Genomic DNA, 14,933 nt, shown 5'->3' with positions numbered 1-14,933 from the left:
AGCGACGGGACGCGCACGAGACCCGTTGGTCGGTGGGTCGGTTGGAATCCGATGCTCCGAGCAACAGCCATAAACCGTCTCTGCAAAGTGGGCCCAATTTGAACCTCTCCAAGACATCGCGCGTCATGGCCTGCCCGCAACCCGGCACTCCCCTGACACGCCGGCTCCGCAGGCAACCGCCCTCCTGGAGCCCACTCGCCAGGGAGAAAGCCGCGGAAAATGTGTGTGTGTGGACCTGGACCTATGGGGTGGGCCGTGGGGACGTGGGGTGGGTGGGGAAGGGATGGAAGAAACACAGAAAAGGCCGGCTAGTGAAGAGGAGGGGGCGTAAGTTCTATTCGCGCAACCGCGTAGAAAAAAAAAAGGTCCAGTCCTCAAACTCTACAGCGGGGGCGAGCCGAGGAAGAAGAGGTCGCCGCCGCCGCCACCGCTTCCATGTCTGGGGGAATCGCCCGCGGCCGCCTTGCCGAGGAGCGCAAGGCCTGGCGCAAGAACCACCCGCACGTACGCGCAAAATGATTCTCGCTCCGCCCCCTTGGTTCCACTCTGCTCTCGCCTCGCCTGGCGGCCGGGTGTCTGATATGTTCTGCTGCTGTGGTGTTGGCGCAGGGTTTCGTCGCAAAGCCGGAGTCGCTGCCCGACGGGACGGTGAACCTTATGATTTGGCACTGCACCATCCCCGGCAAGCAAGGGGTAAGCGACCTTTTTTTTTAGATGATGGAAAAAAATCGACTCCGGCCTTTTTGTATATGCTTGCATGCAGCCTTACAAAACAGTCCACACAAAGGTAAAAATCACTAAGACATTACAATTCTAGCATTAAACCGTCACCTATGTCTTTCAAAAATCTCCATTGCTATCACCTCCAGAGAGCGACAAACATCGTTTATTTCCTGACGAGTCTCTTTTTTCTGCATCAGTCTCTAAAATCTGAACCGGTAGGTTCTCCTGAAATGACCTGCGTAATGGATGATATTTGTTTATTGTTAAAAACAACATCATTTCGGCAAAGCCATAATGACCAAAATATAGCTGCCACTCCTATCATCAGCCTTTATCAAATCGCTCGTCTGATGAACAAGGTGGGCTTCTTTGTATGCAGTAGCCTCCAGTCTGCACACCATGGCGTTTTCAGTTCCTTCTTGTTTCATGAGTTTCAGAGGATGATTTCTGTGCCATGAGGTTCAGAGTTTGATTGGGATGATTCGTGTATCAGTTCATAGGGTTAGTGGATTTTGCATATCGTCGTAATCTGATGATCAAATCTTGAGGGTACCTACACTGTCTTCACTGTGTTGTATAGGTTCTATGATGATGTTATTGTAAAGTGCTAGAGTAGGGTTTTTTTTGGCTAAAGTTATCATGTAGTTCCCCCACTGCCATGGCCGGAACTGTTAACACCTAGCTACACTATGAATAATTTTGAATGCTTGTTCTGCATAAACAAATTTTGTGGATGATTTGTCTAGATGCTTCATATGAATTGTTCATTTTGTTAACTACAACTTAATACCAGTCGGCTGGGATGCACTTTATTAGTTAAACTGGGACTTAATTTATGTTCAACTAAATACAGGTTGTTTCTTTGGATATTGTTGCGTTCATATGTTTCGTTTGTAATCTGTACATTAGGATTTATTTTTGTAAATCTAATATGTTGAGAAAGAAGATGACACACTCGAAAGGGAAAAGATGACACAAGCAACATATGGGAGAAGATGGCAACCTACATTCATAAGGTGGCCTTAGTGGTGTGTGGAGCAACCAAAGGGAGTGGAGGCGAAGCTTAAGATACTTGGTGTTGGAACGAGGAAATCAAAGTGCTATTAAGGAGAAAGCCTGCTATTGATGTATTTACCATGATAGGGGTGTGAACTATGTAGCAAAGTACAAGAGAGCAAAGGGGACTGCAAAGCAAGCTGTAATTGTGGCAAAGGGTAGGGCGTATGGGGATCTTTACCAACGTTTGAGCACAAAGGAGAGGAGGCTATAGGATGACTAGGGTTCTTGAGAGAGATAAAGGACTTCAATCAAGTTAAGTACATCAAGGATGAAACATAGCACCTCCTCTTGAAGGAGAATAAGATCTAGACATATATGGCGAGAGTATTTTGACAAATTATTCAAGGGGAAGAATTGGGACATAACCTTTTATTTGGATGACCCTTTGGATGACACTTATAGGTGCTTGGTGTGTAGGATCCAAGAACTTCAGGTTAGAGGCATTGAAAATGATGAAAGAGGGTAAGACAATGGCCTTGATGGTATCCCAATCGAGACATGGAGATGCCTCAGGGACATAGTTGTAATATGTCTAACCAAGTTGTTCAACAATATCTTCTTGTCGAGCGAGATGCCTGATGAGTCGAGGAGAAGCATATTGGTACCAATATACAAGAATAAGGGAGATATTCAAAGTTATACCAATTATCGAGGAATTGAGTTGATGAGCCATACTATAAAGCTATGAGAGAGAGTTATTGAGCATTGTCTGGGAGGAATAATGAGGATCTCTATGAACCATTTTTGGTTTTATGCTTGGAAGGTTAGTTGTTCGAAGCTATTTTCTTGATATGACAAGTGATGAAGCAGTATAGATAGCAGATGGATCCACACATGGTTTTATCGTCTTGGAGAAGGGTTATGACAAAATATCAATGAATGTTATGTGATGAGCCATTACCTTTTTTTTGCCTTAGTGATGGATTAAATCAATAGGGACATACAAGGGGATATCCCTTGGTGTATGTTTTTGCGGATGATGTAGTGCTAATTGATGAAAGCCAGACATGAGTAAATAGGAAAGCTGGAGTTGTGGCAGGAGACTCTAGAGCCCAAGATTTTAGACTTAGTAGAATTGAAACCGAATACATGAGATGTGGTTTCAGCATTACTATATATGAGAAGGATATGCTAGTTTGGAAGGTTAAGTAGTGTCTTGGAATTTTTTTTTGGTATTTAGGATTAATGCTAGAGGGATGGGTATATTGATGTATGTTAGCCATAGAATCAAGGCACGATGGAGGAAGTGACGCTAAGCATGTGGCACTATATATGAGGAAGGATATGTTAGTTTGGGTAAGTATTGCCCAGGAAGGATATTTTTTTGGTAATTAGGATCAATGCTATAGAGAGATGGGGATATTAATGAAGATGTTAGCCATAGAATCAAAGCAGGGTGGAGGAAGTGACGCTAAGCATCTGGTATTATATGTTACAAGCGGATACCATAGAAGGTAAAAGGCAAGTTTTGTAGGACGTCGATAGACCCGCTATGTACAAGAATGGATGAGTCTAGCACAATGATATACTACCTTCGTTCTCGAATATTTGCGCTAGTTCATTTTTAAACTAAACGACGACAAATAAAAAAGAACGGAAGGAGTATATGATAGGCTAGGGGTAGCACCAATTGAAGGAAAACTTGTCCAACATCGATTGAGATGATTTGAACATGTCTATGGGGACTTTTAGTGGCACCCACGTGCAGTGGGATCTTAAGACATGGTACTAATGGGAAGAGAGGCAAGAGAAGGCCAAAGTTGATATGAGAAGAGACAGTAAAAGGAGACTTAAAAAGATATAATTTATCCAAAGATTTAACCTTGAATAGGAGTGGATGGAAAACAGCTAGCCATGTGCATGCACCTTGATTTGTGACTTTTGTTGGATGTGCATGCACCTTGATTTGTGACTTTTGTTGGTTTTTAAATCTTTGTTACTACTACTTGCTCGGAACCAGAGGGCTGCTGCTGCTGCTGCTGTTGCAATATATTGAGAAAAATGCACACCACACTAAAACTCAATAGAAAAAGTTTATAATTCAGTTTAAGTTGTCTTTTGTGAAAGTTCTTGAGTTGTTTGTGTAGGCTTTATGCTATAAATGATGGTAATGTTTGCTCTCTCTTTGGATGCTTACTAATTGTCATCTCGAATTTTAGATTGTGGGATGCCCTCTTAGTTTAGTAAAACTAAGTAGATTCGGTGTCTTTTACCCGAGGAAGAGTTTTTCATTGTGCATTTTGTATTTCTTGGTATCTTAATTTTAATTCTACTAAATTAGTAATCCTACCAACCAACCAGATTGTACTGAGACCTGAAACTGAAATCCGGTCATTCCATTTTGCATTTTCTATTTCTTGGTATGTTAATTTTAATTCTGCTAAATTAGTGAATCCTGCCAACCAACCAGATTGTACTGAGACCTGAAACTGAACTCTGGTCATAGATTTTGGGTCATTTGCTCTTCTACTAATAGTTGTGAGCAATAGAGGTACAACTATGTCTTAATAGGTTTATTTTCTTTTGATGAACTAATTGTTTGACTTACTTGTTCTCTGTATTGGATGTTTTTATTTATTTTTTGTTTCAGGTTATATCATTGACTTCATGTAAGTCTAGGATTTTCACCAACTTTTAACTGATTCCTGTCTTTATTTGTTTTGTAGACTGATTGGGAAGGTGGATACTTCCCACTCACCCTTCATTTCAGTGAGGATTACCCTAGCAAGCCTCCCAAGTGCAAGTTCCCTCAGGGTTTCTTCCACCCAAATGTCTATCCTTCTGGAACAGTCTGTCTTTCGATCCTTAATGAAGATAGTGTAAGATTTGCAATCATTCTGTAGTCCTGTGTGATGCTGTAAGATTTCATGGCCTTACTGTTCCATTTTTGGGGGTCAGGGTTGGAGACCAGCTATTACTGTTAAGCAGATTCTCGTCGGGATCCAGGACTTGCTAGATCAGCCAAATCCTGCTGATCCTGCTCAAACGGATGGCTATCACCTTTTTATCCAGGTTAGTCAAAAGTGATGGACTACAACAAACAAAGATATTGTTTGCTCAAAACGTTACTCGCTTAGTTTGAAATTCAGACAAGAGTCATGTTTGTAATATTTTATTTGGATTTGCAGGATCCTACAGAATATAAGAGGCGTGTTAAACTGCAGGCGAAGCAGTATCCCGCGTTGGTCTGAGAACTTCGCCCTACTAGGGATCCAAGCTGCACATTCGCATAGTTGTTGCTAGTGTCTTGAATGGAAGACTAAAGGTAACATGGTGCTTTGAGGAGTAACTATCGCCATTCTGGACCTAACAGTGTTATTTAACTATTTGGAGTGTTTTTTTGCGGGATGATGTGAAAACCTTGCTGTGTCTGGTCATCAAGGATTGCTGATTTGTCTATAATGCCTTGTTCGGATATTTCTATCCCATACGGATTGGATGTGATTAAAAAAATAATGAATTAAACCTACTCAATACTACTCAATCCACATGGATTAAGAGCAAAACGAATAAGCCCTAAGACTTTTTTTCGGTTATTCTTATTCGACATGGATTGAATAAGATTGAAAAAATATGAATAATTTGACTTCTATGGATTTAAACCCATCCTATTCTGTCCAATCCACACGCATTGTGATCGAAACGAAGAGGCTCTAAATGGGAATAATTGCACATGAATTGTGTCCTATCACGTTTCAGCTGAGGACACTTCTGGTTGTAGTCATCATGTTCCTCTTGCCAACGTGTTGTATTATGTAGCCTAAATGAACATTCTTTAACATTGCCAAATGCAATTTTCTGAAGTGTTGAGGTGCAATGGAGCATTATTTGTCAGCTTCATTCCTTGATTGAAGTGCTACTTCGAGCTTTTGTTCCTGTTTGAATTTATAGAGCTAATAGTGACAGCTGCTAAAATTAGTTGAAGGCATTTAAATAGTCCAGCCGAAGACATCCAAACACCCCTCGGCTAATAGTTCAACTAACTATTTATTATTTCATTATCTGATTCAACTCAGTTAAAATCAGCTAGTGCTGACTTGACTAGTCATTTTTAGCCGTTCCATAGTGCACCACACAAGTAACTAGTATGCCAATTATTTATCCGTCTATACATGGCATAAGTACCACTAAAAAAAGTTAGTGGACGAGACACTTTTTTGCTGTTTGAGTGAGTGTCTATCGTTGGGTCGCTCGGCATCCGAAGCTATATGACTCAAACTCAAACACTTCCGAATCATCTTCAAATCCTCTAATGACATCTTTGTAATCGTATGAAAAAAGAATAAAAAATAAAGGGGATGTAGCTCATGATGCACAACTTATGTGTGACTATATCTCCATGACTCATTTTATTGAATATCTCTACTTACTCATTTTAACTTCTCTTTTTTATCTACTCATTCATCATAAGTAAATTGAAGGGAGAATGAATCATATTGATTTAATCATGTCACCCTGTTTTGGTTCTCTAGAGAAATCTTAACAGGTGTTCAACACTCAACAATTGCTAATAAAGTTTGACCAACTTATATAAAATGTGGAACGTTATAGTCTTAACCTTGTTCTTGATTAACCTTACACTACACTTTTCCTTACATCCTAGCTGAATACCAACCATAATTGTACTAATTTATTTTTGCTGAATTTGCTGCTTAGAACAAGATCAACATGAGGAAGACTACTATAAAGATTGTGAGTTCTAGGCCATTGTTGCTTCGATCAACCACCATGTGGATAGTCGTTAGTTTTCTAGCTTATGTTATAAAGATATTCAATTTATGTAATAAAGTTTATGATATTGGTTTGCAGAGAAATCATCATATTTGTATAATCTGGTCTTGACTCCTAGCTACACAGTAAAGGTTCAAGATGTTATTTTTTTAAAAAATGACATCCAGACCTCAACTAGGTAATTTTTCAAAGCTAGAATAAAAAAATGAAATTTCGATTATTTTTAAATATAGAAAGAAAGAGAGATACGACCGTGGCAACGATCACGTGAGGGTGGAGTGGAGGAAGGGACATCACACGACTGCGACGATGCGACGCGGATCGAGTTTTTTTTTTGCATTTTAGGTTTTTGGTTTTTTTTCATGAATATGATTTTTTAGTTTTTATTAAAAAATAGACCCTTAGTTCGACGCCAAAGTAATTGGCGGCACCAATTACTTTGGCGCCTAGGTACCGATCGGTCTCGAGGATGTGGCACTGGCGTGGCAGCCACGTGTCAAGGGATCGTTGCGGATATAATTATCGTTTATTTCTAAACACTAAGGTACGTGTGGTCTGGTGGGTAGCTCTAAATTTCTGGAGCTAGGGTGTGGGTTCGAGTGCTCGCTCTGCACTTTTTTTTTCGCTGAGTAGGCGTAGTATCTGACTGTGTGGTCGATGGGATATAAACCAGTCAGAGAGCGTGAGAGGGGCCTAGAATGTCAACGTGTCCACATGACTGTAGCTGAGAGAGGGACGAGAGAATCAGTCGGAGCGCGTGGGACGGGCCTAGAGTGTCAACGTGGAGGGTGAAGTTGGTAATTCGATATTAGTCACTACTTAGTTTAATCCTTTGTTTCTATATGATTTTGTTGTTCAGTAAAACTAACTTTACGTATTTGTATATCATTCATTGGTCTAAGAGAACTGTGGTTCACTCGATGGGTAGATTATCGTCATATTTTTTCGCGGGCGCAATACATATTCTACCTACAGGACATGATATTCGATCTAGAGAGGGAATCCAACATCATAAACAAGGAGAAAGAGTGAGACAACAACAATGGAGGTGGTTCATAGGTGTCACTATGCTACGATCCATATTGTTCATGCCCTTGTCACACCAAGAACGGTTGTTCACCAACTCCACCGCATCCACAACAACCATTGAGAGGACACTGTGGAGGATGCTCCCCACAATTCAGAATGTAATAGCACTACTAGAAATGACTTATGTTATTTAATTTAGACAAGTCTTATGTACCAATTGGTACACACTGTGCACGCATGTCACAGAATCAAAGGCGCTAATGGGCGATGGCCGACTGAAGCCAAAAGGTCACCGCCAATAATAATGGTGTCGACCTCTGCCACGTAAGCGCCACGTTAACATGTATGAGTGGGATTTTGGTGTCATTAATATTGTCTTTTTACTGAATTCAGACTATAAAGGGTATATTTATAAAAAATCGCAAAAAGTGTTAAAAGACAAAAAAAAAAGAGAGTTGGGAGCCCGTAGCCGCGCACGAGGGCCAAAGGGAAACCACTGCTCGCACGATATGTGGGGCATATACGGCATACCCGCTTGCCATTTGCTGCTAGCTGGCTGCGTCTGGTGGGCGGGCCTGCCTCACGTTCTTCCAGAAGCGACGCTGCATGACGGGACGGGATCACGATTCACGTCTCTTGGCAGCTGCACGAGCCAGATGAGGCCCCGTAATACAGGATGCGTGTGGAGAATGCAACAGCCAGCGAAGCGGCGACCCCTTGTTGTGTCAGTAGAGTACCTGGTGGCTGGTGCAGCAGATCTGAGCCAACAAAACAACAAAAACGGAAGGGAGACGATCCATCATGAGGCAAAAGAACGAAAGGAAGGCCTGTTAAAAAAAAAAGGAAATTTGGATCCATACCATTAAAAGATCACCACTTTGGATCCATACCATTACTATCTCACTTACATGTGGGTCCACATGAGTCAATGACATGTGGGGTCCATGATATATATCTAAAGTTTGGATTTTTTAATGGTATAGATCCAATTGTTAAAAAAAAAGAGAAGTGGATGGAGTAAAATAAAAGAAAGAAAGAGAAGAGCGACTACTAGTAGAAATAATCTCCCGAGGCCGAGGCGAGCCGAGAGGGGAAGGTGGAGAGAGAAAAAACGCGGTGGCGCGAACGGGAGGGAAGCCTTGCTATCCTATCCGGCTATCCCCGCCCCGTCGCACGCACACATCACCCACCCCGTCGCAGTCGCACCTGCACTGCATCCTGCGCCTGCCCGATACCCAATTATTCTCCCTCTCTATGGATCACCACCGCACGCCGATGGAGAACTCGGCGTCCTCGAAGCCGCCGACGCCGGCGTCCACGCCCAACTCGCGCCTCGCATCGGCGCCGTCACCCCGCCACTCCGCCACGCCGCCGCACGCGTCCGCGCCGGCGTCCGCCCCGGCGCCGGCCTCGCGCACCGTCTACAGCGACCGCTTCATCCCCAGCCGCGCCGGATCCAACCTCGCGCTCTTCGACCTCGGCCCCTCGCCCTCGCCCGCCGCCGCCGCCGCCTCCTCGTCCTCCTCCCACGAGGCCGGCCCCGCGGCCTCGTCCGGATCTGCGCCCGCCGCGGCGTCGCCCTACTGCGCGCTCCTCCGCGCCGCGCTCTTCGGGCCCGACACGCCCGACCGGGTCGCGTCCTCGGCCGCCGCGTGCTCGTCCTCCTCCTCCTCCCCGGGGCTCTCGCCTGTGGGCACCCCCGCCACCGGGAACATCTTCAGATTCAAGACGGAGGTGCGCCGGAACGCCAAGAGGGCGCTTTTTTCCGGAGGGGAGGAGGAGGAGGACGCCCTGTTCCCCGGCATTTTCACCACCAGGGGCGCGGGACCAAGGAAGGTCCCGAGGTCGCCCTACAAGGTGAGGAGGGCAATTGGATTTCCTGCTTTCTTGATTTAGGTTTTCTTCAGTTCAGTTTCTTGACCTAGCCTCTGCTGCTTCTTGGATTGCTGAAAGCATCATGCGAAATTTGTAGTCTTTCTACAAACAATTTCGTGTTTTTGCGCTAATTTCCTTGCTGCTGCTCGTAGGTGCTGGATGCGCCTGCGTTGCAGGACGACTTCTACCTCAACCTCGTCGATTGGTCTTCACATAACGTCCTCGCTGTTGGGTTGGGCAATTGCGTTTACCTGTGGAATGCATGCAGCAGCAAGGTAAGCAACGGATGTCATCCTAAGGGTATATCGTCACTGAGAGTTGGAGATGGATTGTTGACAGCTTTGTCGTTGTCTAGGTCACCAAGCTTTGCGATTTGGGGGTGGATGACAACGTTTGTTCTGTGGGGTGGGCGCAGCGCGGCACTCACCTTGCAGTAGGAACAAATCAAGGAAAAGTTCAGGTTATGTCCCATTCTTCTTACCTCAGATATTGCTACAAGATATTACACAATCCGTCAATTGTTGGATGATATTTAAATCTCTTTTAGTGCAATGTGTCTCATCAATAATTACAGCTGTATGCATGGAATAAATTTGACGATTTTGCAGAACCAACTGAGGTGCAGACAATATGCCTTTTAGGGTCTAGTATATTGATTGGTTTATGGTAGTCTATCCTCTTGATTGTACTCGAGTGACCCAAAGACCTTCTGTGTAAAACCCAAATAGTTTTATACTTCTTATGGAAAGCCTTACCAAATACCAATTGTAAATGCGATTCTTCTATATGTTCAAATCTCAAACCCAAAGAATCAGTTTTATCTGGTTTTGCTCTAGATTTAGAACCACCTTTAATCTTGTAGGGAATCGATTTATAAATTTGTAGAAATAGTCAGATGATCTTTCTGTTAGCCTTTCGTATTGGTATGTACAATTGTTACTTTTTGGGTATCTACTAATCTGATTATCAAAAATCACATTTTATCTTATGTAGATCTGGGATGCAACTCGCTGTAAAAGAATAAGGACAATGGAAAGCCATCGCATGCGTGTAGGTGCTCTTGCATGGAGTTCTTCGTTGCTTTCTTCTGGAAGCCGTGACAAGAGCATCCTCCACCATGATATCCGTGCTCAAGAAGATCATGTTAGCAAGCTTACCGGGCATAAATCTGAGGTAATCTATCCATGCTTCCTTACAGTATGACTTATTTTATATACAAATTTCTGATGATCTGTCAACTAGATACATTATCCTACTGAAGCTTCAGTTTTCTATTGGTAATGTATGGTTTCCTAATCTAACACATCTTCCAGGTTTGTGGACTCAAGTGGTCTTATGACAATCGTCAGCTTGCATCGGGTGGCAATGACAACAGAGTAAGATGCTTGTCTATGTGTTTCTGTTAGTTTGGAAAGCACTGTTCTTAGGTTTCCACATTGCTGTTTTCTTATATTTCCCCCTTGTCCAGCTTTTTGTTTGGAATCCACATTCAGTACAGCCAGTACTGAAGTATACTGAGCACACAGCAGCTGTCAAAGCTATTGCCTGGTCACCTCATCTCCATGGGCTGCTTGCATCTGGTGGAGGAACTGCAGATAGATGCATACGATTTTGGAATACGACCACAAATGCACACTTGAGCTGTGTGGACACTGGCAGCCAGGTAGGTTTCAATGTGTCAATACCTGCAATCTTTGTTGGTCTGTCTTGTAATCATTGCAAAAATTGCGGTCATTGAGTTGTGTGTACACTGGCGGCCAAATAGTTCTCAATGTGTCAATACCTGCAATCCTTGTTTGTCATTCTTCTCATCATTACAGAAGTTGCAATCATTTTCTGAAGAGTATATCACATTAGTCCATTTGTACCTATAAGAAATAGATAAAAATTTGTAGACTACATAGCATTGAGGACTTGAGGCCAACTAAAATTTAAGTTTTGATCAATATATGCTAGAAGCCAAAATACCACTGAAATATACAATTAGAGGAAAGCCACAACAATGACAACAACAAAGCCTTTTAGTTCCAAGCAAGTTGGGGTAGGCAGTAGGCTTGCTAACAACAAAGCCTTTTAGTTCCAAGCAAGCTGGGGTAGGCTTGCTAACGCCAAATCCTTTAAGTCCGAATTTCCACTGTGAAGTATCCAAATAGAGCTAAAATCCACAACATGAAGCACTGAGGAAAAGAAAGTGAAAATGAAAAAAAAAACACGTTGACAACAAAAACAGAAAGGGAATTAACCAAAAAGAAGAAAACTCAAGACATATTTGCTTTGACTTTTGATTGTGCTTGAGATGTTCACAAACCTCTTAGACCACAGCGAAGGCAGGGAATTTTTATATAAAATCAGGGGAGTGTAGGTGTGTAGGCTTGAACATCTTGTTTGCTTAATGCTTTCGAATCCTGAGGATGCTAAATATCTTGACAGGTCTGCAATCTCGCGTGGTCAAAGAATGTAAATGAGCTTGTTAGCACCCACGGCTACTCTCAGAACCAAATAATTGTTTGGAGATATCCAACAATGTCGAAGGTATGGTGAATGATTATTATTCTGAAATATTATGCTATACTTGCTCGTGTTAATTCCAGTCTCCTTTGGTATTTGCAGCTTGCCACTTTGACAGGGCATACATACAGAGTATTGTACTTAGCTATTTCCCCTGATGGCCAGGTGAGTTTTGGTGATCTGTTTCTGAGTTCTGTTACACACACACACACTCACAGACACACATACCTGGCATATTTGTTCTTACTGCTGATACCAACAGACCATAGTTACTGGTGCTGGTGATGAAACGCTCCGGTTTTGGAACGTGTTCCCCTCTCCAAAGTCCCAGGTACAGAAAATCAATCTGAAAATATGACCTCGCTGCGTGCATGTTATCTCATTCTCATATAACTCCCTAAGCTCGGTTCATGTTTGTCTTGCAGAGTTCTGATAGTTTAAGTTGTGTCGGAGGAACATCTTTCGTTAGAAGCTACATCCGGTGACACCGAGTTGTAGTTTTGCTGAGCTCATAGGACTGTTGCAGCACATGTTGATGACCATCAACATCACTCCATTTGCATCAACCATCAAAGGTAGCCCACTTTTTGAGATGGCGCGATACAGTTTGGTGAACCGGCTTGCGAATCCAGGCATGGCTCTTTTTGCTAGGAGTGTACATATTTATCAGAGCAACGGCTTTATAGGAGTGGACATAGAGGAGGGGGGCTTCAAGCATCAGCATTGTCCCAACTGATAAGAATACGCCCTTTTGTTTGTTTGCTCAATACGTCGGCTTGAGCTGTTTGTGTAGTGCGCGAGCAGCTAACCTATTCGAAACATTTACCGGACTGTGAACACGCCCACTTCATCCATGTTGGCACCATGGTGTAAAATGAGAACACTCGTGGCTCCAGGTTTATTTTATAGTGTCTTGGAAGGAGGGGCTGATTTTGCCCTCACCTGGCTTGTTTCACATAGAGACAACCAAGAAACGTGTGTTCATTGTTTATTGAGATATGGATACCAAAGCAATGCTGAACTTTTAGCATATTTTTTTTTATCATGCGACTATCTTTGTTGTAAAGTGATATCTCAGCATTGCTAATGCTTGCGTCTTTCGTTGTCACTTCTTTGCAACCTAATGATTGGAGGCAATTATTGATGGATCTATCATACTAGTGATTCATTTAGGTCCTAGAGTAATCCTACAGCTGCTGTACTTACCTGACAAGGTTTTTGACTTTCAAGCTAGTTCACAACCACAACAAAATTTGGGGATGGACGAACCAGTAGCTGTTGGAAGAGTTACGGATCCTTTTTTTTCATCTGAGTTGCCACGGCTGCAGCCTGCAGGAAATTAAAGAGATTCTGTGTTTGGACTTTGGAGCCACCGCGGACATTTGTTCATGTGCATCCTTTTGATTGACGCTAGGATGAAAATTACTGTCGCAGGCATCTACTCCCAAAACAACCGCCCCAATCACCCACGCCGACTTGGCATGTATATAGAATAACAATAAGGATATGCTCTAGGTCTGTTCGGTTCTGGTACGACGTCGCGGTCGGATAGCACGGACCTCAAAGAAATGGAGTTAGGTTTCTCCATGTCTGAGGTCATAAAACCCGCACAATCATAATCTCTATCTTTACATAATAGTTTATCCTTATCATTAGGGTTTTGCCATGTTTACATTGATGTTGATCTTATCTTCTAATCCAATAAGATCTTGTCATCTTTCTCCTCTTGAGACTTCTCGACGGATAGGATATCTAACATATGGGTCGAGTTCCTGGGCATCACATCCGAGCCCCTAGACCATATCATGGTCCTTTTTGTTGAATGGCCTTAGATACCCTTGGTATTTTTTTGAAGGAAATGACAGGAGCTCTGCCTAATCATTAAAAGGAGATAGTTCAGAAAATACACTGTACAGGTCCGAGGACCGAGATAAGACAGACTAGCAAACACAACGTGAGGACCGCTCCCAACAGACCCGCACAAATCCGCGAAACCACTGCAGCAACCCTAATACTGGAGGAACATGGCTCTCTTGAAAGTGCACACGTCCTCTTTAATCTTCAAGGCTAATTGGATAGGGGTGAGGGCGCTGTTTTCGAATATCCTCCGGTTTCTCTCCTTCCAGATGTTCCACAGGGTGTATATCATGAGGCCGTTGAAGTCACACTTTTGGTTCTTTGGGAGCGGGAGGATGTAGCTTCCCACCAGTCTTTTATGCTGGAGAAGTGAGTAGGGTCAGCCTGGGCCAGGAGGCTCAAGCCCTCCCAAACTAGAATCTGACGCCACACCGCCCGGGCAAAAGGGCAATGCAAACAGAGGTGGGGGCCGGTCTCCAAGGGACCATTGCAAAGGGAGCAGTTTGGTTGGTGCGGCCAACCCCGAGTGGCCAAATTGTTAGCAGTGAGGAGCTTGTCCTGTAGAAGAATCCAAGCAAAAATCTTGCACTTTTGCTCTGCCCGTGCCCGCCAAACAAAATCAGAATTAATGTGGCTGTACGAACCAATGAATTGTGCATTGTAGGCTGATTTTACCGTGAAGACACCGTCGGGGTTACATTTCCAGGCAATGGAGTCCGGCACCTGTGGTTGGAGGTGGAAATCATGGAGTCTAAACCAGAGGGAGACGAATTCCTCGATCTGCACCGTGGAGGTAATCTTGCCTCTCAACGACCTGATCCAATTCCCGTCATTGATCTCAATGGCAACTGACTTGTTCTTTCTTGAGACTAGCTCGAAGAGGTGTGGTGCTAGTTGGCGCCATGCCATCAAGCCAATTGTCGTGCCAGAATTTGGCTGTCTTGCCATCTCCAACGGTGACGATGGTGGAGGCGCTAAAGAGGAGCCTGTCCGCAAGGTTACAAGGCACATCAAACCCTTTCCAAGGGTGATCCTCTGTCGTCCAGCTCTTCCAAAGCCACCTTAGCCGGAGGGCGCAACTGAATTTGTCGAGGTTGAGGATGCCCAGTCCGCCTAGGGTTTTGGGCTTGCTGACAAGTGGCCAAGCCACA

General features: G+C 43.6%; 2 protein-coding genes across 3 annotated transcripts; both read left to right on the top strand.

Moving 5' to 3' along the window:
- The first annotated feature begins 250 nt into the window (after positions 1-250).
- Positions 251-6,733, top strand: LOC100282735 (ubiquitin-conjugating enzyme E2 I). 2 transcript variants are annotated; one of them, XR_558283.4, is made up of 6 exons: positions 251-504; positions 610-693; positions 4,449-4,601; positions 4,681-4,794; positions 4,911-5,047; positions 6,439-6,733. XR_558283.4 is itself a non-coding variant. In NM_001369024.1 (5 exons), exons 1-5 carry the CDS (start codon positions 436-438, stop codon positions 4,971-4,973), a joined length of 483 nt encoding a protein of 160 aa, NP_001355953.1. In that variant the 5' UTR covers positions 330-435; the 3' UTR covers positions 4,974-5,178. The 2 variants fall into 2 exon arrangements, 1 of the variants encoding a protein (NP_001355953.1); NM_001369024.1 differs by lacking the exon at positions 6,439-6,733 and having other exon boundaries at positions 330-504; positions 4,911-5,178.
- A 1,905-nt stretch (positions 6,734-8,638) lies between these two features.
- On the top strand, positions 8,639-12,889 carry LOC100384147 (uncharacterized). Its single transcript, NM_001176726.2, has 10 exons — positions 8,639-9,399; positions 9,570-9,692; positions 9,773-9,877; positions 10,411-10,590; positions 10,731-10,793; positions 10,886-11,080; positions 11,848-11,949; positions 12,028-12,090; positions 12,188-12,256; positions 12,351-12,889. Exons 1-10 carry the CDS (start codon positions 8,797-8,799, stop codon positions 12,408-12,410), a joined length of 1,563 nt encoding a protein of 520 aa, NP_001170197.2. The 5' UTR covers positions 8,639-8,796; the 3' UTR covers positions 12,411-12,889.
- The last annotated feature ends 2,044 nt before the right edge of the window (positions 12,890-14,933 follow it).

The sequence above is a fragment of the Zea mays genome, chromosome 9, assembly GCF_902167145.1.
Source record: "Zea mays cultivar B73 chromosome 9, Zm-B73-REFERENCE-NAM-5.0, whole genome shotgun sequence".
Lineage (NCBI taxonomy): Eukaryota > Viridiplantae > Streptophyta > Magnoliopsida > Poales > Poaceae > Zea > Zea mays.
Note: the sequence above shows the minus strand (reverse complement) of the source record. Positions and strands in the feature narration are given on the sequence as shown.